Source organism: Penaeus vannamei, chromosome 38, assembly GCF_042767895.1.
Source record: "Penaeus vannamei isolate JL-2024 chromosome 38, ASM4276789v1, whole genome shotgun sequence".
Taxonomy (NCBI): domain Eukaryota; kingdom Metazoa; phylum Arthropoda; class Malacostraca; order Decapoda; family Penaeidae; genus Penaeus; species Penaeus vannamei.
In genome coordinates, this window is record NC_091586.1 from 25,927,169 (window position 1) to 25,931,688 (window position 4,520).

At 41.0% G+C, this 4,520-nt stretch overlaps 1 protein-coding gene across 2 annotated transcripts in view; it reads left to right on the forward strand.

Moving 5' to 3' along the window:
• Positions 1-3,827, forward strand: part of LOC113817633 (aminopeptidase N-like) — a gene marked incomplete at its 3' end in the record, with an annotated part of 21,571 nt that extends 17,744 nt beyond the window's left edge. For both annotated transcript variants that reach the window (XM_070115967.1, XM_070115969.1), the window contains 4 exon segments: positions 1-154; positions 1,224-1,305; positions 2,764-2,947; positions 3,491-3,827. The exon segment at positions 1-154 is cut by the window's left edge and continues 3 nt beyond it. In XM_070115967.1, the coding sequence (XP_069972068.1) occupies positions 1-154; positions 1,224-1,305; positions 2,764-2,947; positions 3,491-3,827 (757 nt within the window).
• Between the last annotated feature and the right edge of the window lie 693 nt (positions 3,828-4,520).

Below are 4,520 nucleotides of genomic sequence, written 5' to 3' on the forward strand. Positions count from 1 at the left end.
GAACCCAGCTGGCGAATGATGGACCAGTTTGTCGTTGACACCCTTCACTATGTCTTCGGGATCGACAGCCTGGAATCGTCTCACCCTGTCAGCATTCCTGTGGGACATCCTGACGAGATCAATGAGATATTTGATAGTATTTCCTATTATAAGGGTGAGTGTGTGTGTGTGTGTGTGTGTGTGAGAGAGAGAGAGAGAGAGAGAGAGAGAGAGAGAGAGAGAGAGAGAGAGAGAGAGAGAGAGAGAGAAATAGAGAGAGAGAGAGAGAATAAGGAGAGATAGAGAGTAAGTGTGTGTGTGTGAGAAAGAGAGAGAGAGAGAGAGTGAGAGAGAGAGAGAGAGAGAGAGAGAGAGACAGACAGACAGAGAGAGTATGAGCGTGAGTGTGTATGTTTGTGTGTGTGTGTGTGTGTTTGGGTGTGTGTATGTGTGTGTGTGTGAGAGAGAGAGAGAGAGAGAGAGTGTGAGCGTGAGTGTGTGTGTTTGTGTGTGTGTGAGTGTGTGTTTGTGTGTGTGTTTGTGTTTGTGTTTGCGTGTGTGTGTGTGTGTGTATGTGTGTGTGTGTGTGTGAGTGTTGGTGTGTGTGTGTGCTTTGTTTATGTTTGTTTCGATGTTTTGTTATTGTTGTTTGGTATTGGTATTATTTTGCTGTTGTTTTGTTGTTGTTGTTATCGGTGTTATGGATTTCGTTGTTTTAGTTTGTTTGTTTTTTGTTTATCTTAGCTCTTGTTCTTATTTTTCTGTATTGTTATCATTACCTTTTCTTTTTGTTATATCCCTGTATTTTGTTTTGATATATAAGCTTTTTCATTAATCTGTGTTAATAATTCTATTCTTTCTTCTTTTTTCTTTCTGTCTTTGCCTTTATTTTCTTATATCGATTAATTTTCTTACTTTTTCTATTCTTTTTCTTTGTCAATTCTTCGTTTTTGTCTACATTCTTTTTTTTATTCTTCATCTACTACTACTTTTACTTCTATTTTTCTACCCCTTTTTCTTTTACATCTTTTTTTTACTCTTACTTCTCCTCCATCTCCTCCTCCTCCTCCTCCTTTTCCTCCTCCCTTTTCTCCTCCTCCTCCTCCACCACCACCTCCACTTCCACCTCCACCTCCACCTCCACCTTCCCCCCCTCCTCCTCCTCCTCCTCCCCTTCCTCCCCTTCCTCTTCCCACTTCTTCCTCCTCCTTTCTCTTCTCCCACCTTCCTCCCTTCCAAAACAGGAGCCTCAATCATTCGTATGATGTACTTCTTCCTGACTGAAGCGACCTTCAAGAAGGGACTCACCAACTACCTCAATAACTTGTAAGTAAAATAGGTATGTTAAAGATAAATAAAATAATATGCAACTGAAGGAATAAATGAATAATGGCAATTTATGATTAACTGGATAATTAGATAAGGATAATATACAATTACATAATGGAAGAAATAATGATAATATATCATTGACTGAATAATTAGATAATGATAATATACAATTACATAAAGAAAGAAATAATGATAATATATCATTGACTGAATGATTAGATAATGATAATATACAATTACATAAAGAAATAAATAATGACAATATATAATTGACTGAATAATTAGATAATGATAATATACAATTAAATATAGAAAGAAATAATGACAATATATAATTAGATATATGAAATAGATGTTTTCATAGAAGACCTCGAAGCTAATATGAACACAATTTCATTTTATAAAATGAATTAATATACATTTGATAAGATAAATGTATATGCATTTAATAAGATAAATGTATATATATTTAATAAGATGAATAGATATACACTCAATATGGTAAACCAAAATACATCTAGTAAGATGAATTTATATACATTTAATAAGATTAAATGATATATTTTTGATAAGATGAATTAATATTCATTCAATAAGGTGAATTCAAATACAATTAGCAAGATGTATTAACATACATTTAATAACATGAATTAGGTTCAGAATGCAAGTTATCCATAATTACAAATGATCTTTTTATCTAACTTTAATTGGAATGACTAATGACCTTCTAAGGATAGAGAAAGACATGGAAATGTAATTAATTGATGGAATTTTACTTCATGACTTGATTTTACAGCGTCGGGGAAATCTGATAAAAAAGATAAGATCGAATTATGGCTTTTCCATCAAAGAGAGAAATTGAGATGTCAAATATGTAAAATATTGAGAAGAAAAGGCAGAAAAGAAGTAGAAGAGGGAGAAGAAAATGAAGTAGAGGAAAAGAAGATGTAAGAATAGTTGTAATATTAGTAGTGATAGTAGAATAAGAATAAGAAGAAAAAGTAGATGTTAAAGTAGTTTTAGTAGTAGTAGAAGAATAAGAATAGGAAAAGAAGTATATGTAAAAGTAGTAGTAATAGTAGAAGAAGAAAGAAAAGGGACAGAAAAGAAGAAGAAGAAGGAGAAAATAGTAGATGTAAAATTAGCAGTAGTATTAGAAGGAGAAGAAGAAGAAGAAAGAAGAAGAAGAAGAAGAAGAAGAAGAAGAAGAAGAGGAAGAAGAAGAAGAAGAAGAAGAAGAAGAAGAAGAAGAAGAAGAAGAAGAAGAAGAAGAAGAAGAAGAAGAAGAAATAAGTAGAAGGAGAAGAAGAAATAAGTAGATGAAGAAGAAAGAGAAAAGAGAGAGAGGAAGAATAAGAAGAAAACCAATAACCTAGCAAGCGAAAAAAAAAACGTACCTCTTTCTTGCCAACCCAAACTCCCCCCCCACTACACGCGCCGCCTCTCCGCCAGCGCATACGACGCGGCCGCCCAGGACGACCTGTGGCAGTTCCTGACGGAGGCGGCGCACGAGGACGACACCCTGCCCTCCGACGTCAGCGTGAAGGACGTCATGGACACGTGGACGCTGCTGACAGGTTACCCGGTCGTCAAGGTAGAGAGGAACGCCACGGGGACGGCCGCCACGGTCACGCAGGTGGGTACGGGGAAGGGTGGGTATGGGTGGGGAAAGGGAGGGGTGGGGTGGGAGGGAGGAAAAGGGGAGGGGTGGAGAGGGGAAGGGTGGGGAAAGGGAGGAAAGGAGGGAGGGAGGGGTGGAAAAGGGGAGGGATGGATTGGGAGGGAGAGGGAGGGGTGTGGAGGGGAGGGGAAGGGAGGGAAAGGGATGAAAAAGGGGAGGGGAAGGGATGGGGAGGGGAGAAGAAGGAAAGGGAAAGGAGGGAAGAGAGGGGTGGAAAAGGGGAGGGAAAGATTGGGAGGAGAAGGAGAGGGAGGAGTGTGGAGGGGAAGGAAGGAGAGAGGGAGGGTAAAGGTAAGGAAGGGAGAGCGATGGAGGAGCGAGGACTTCTGCGAGTGATCATTTTGGGAGGAGAAAATGAGAGAGAGGCAGACAGAGAGAAAGAGAACGAGAGAGAGAGATAAGAGAACGAATGAGAGAAAGATAGACAAAGACAGAAACAGAGACAGCCAGCCACTCACACACCACCTTAATCCCCCCCCCTCCCCTTCCCCCCCTCAGGACCGCTTCCTCCTCCTCCCCAGCGCCCCCGACCGCTCCGACGCCGCCCCCTCCTGGTGGGTGCCCCTCACGATGACCTCCCAGGACGCCCCCGACTTCACCCGGACGCGCCCCTCGGCCTGGCTGACCCCTGGCACTCCCACGCTCATCCTCGACGGCCTTCCCTCCGCCGACGCCTGGGTCCTCCTCAACCTGCAACAGACGGGCTACTTCCGGGTCAACTACGACGCCGGCAACTGGGAGCTCCTGACCAAGCAGCTGGCCGACGCCCACGAGGTCATCCACGTCACCAACCGCGCGCAGGTCATGGACGACGCCCTCAACCTCGCCCGCGCAGGTCAGGTCAAGGCCGGGGAGTCTTTGGGAATGTTTTACTTGTATTTCTCTGTCTGTCTGTCTATGTATCTCTTTGTATGCTGTCTGTCTGTTTATCTTTCAGTCTATCTACTTAACCAATCTGTCTAATGAATTTGTCGATCTATTTAATCTATCTATCTGCCTTTATCTATCTATCTATCCATTTCTACATGTCTATCTATCCACCTATCAATCTATATGTCTAACCTGCTATCTGTCTGTTTATCTGACTATTTGTCTGTCTATCTGTCTGTCTATCTATCTATCTGTCTATCTATCTATCTATCTATATGCATTATATATTTCATTCATCTTTTTGATACGTCTTCTCTTCCTTTTGAATATTTATCTTGACTTTATCCAATATGTATCTCAATAATAAGAAAAAAAAAAATATCTCCCCCCCCCACAAAAATGATCTCTTACTCTCTTCTCTTTCTCTCACATTACTTTCATTTCTTACTTCATTCCTTTATTCGTCTTACAGCCTCTCCCTCTCTCGCCTCTCTCTATCATATCACTTTTATTAGCTCCAACTCCATTCCCTTTTTATCCAATAAATCTCTCCCTTTTTCTTATAACCTCTTACTTTTATCTGTGTTTCTCTGTTTCTCTCTCTCTCCCTCTCTCTCTCTCTCTCTCTCTCTCTCTCTCTCTCTCTCTCTCTCTCTCT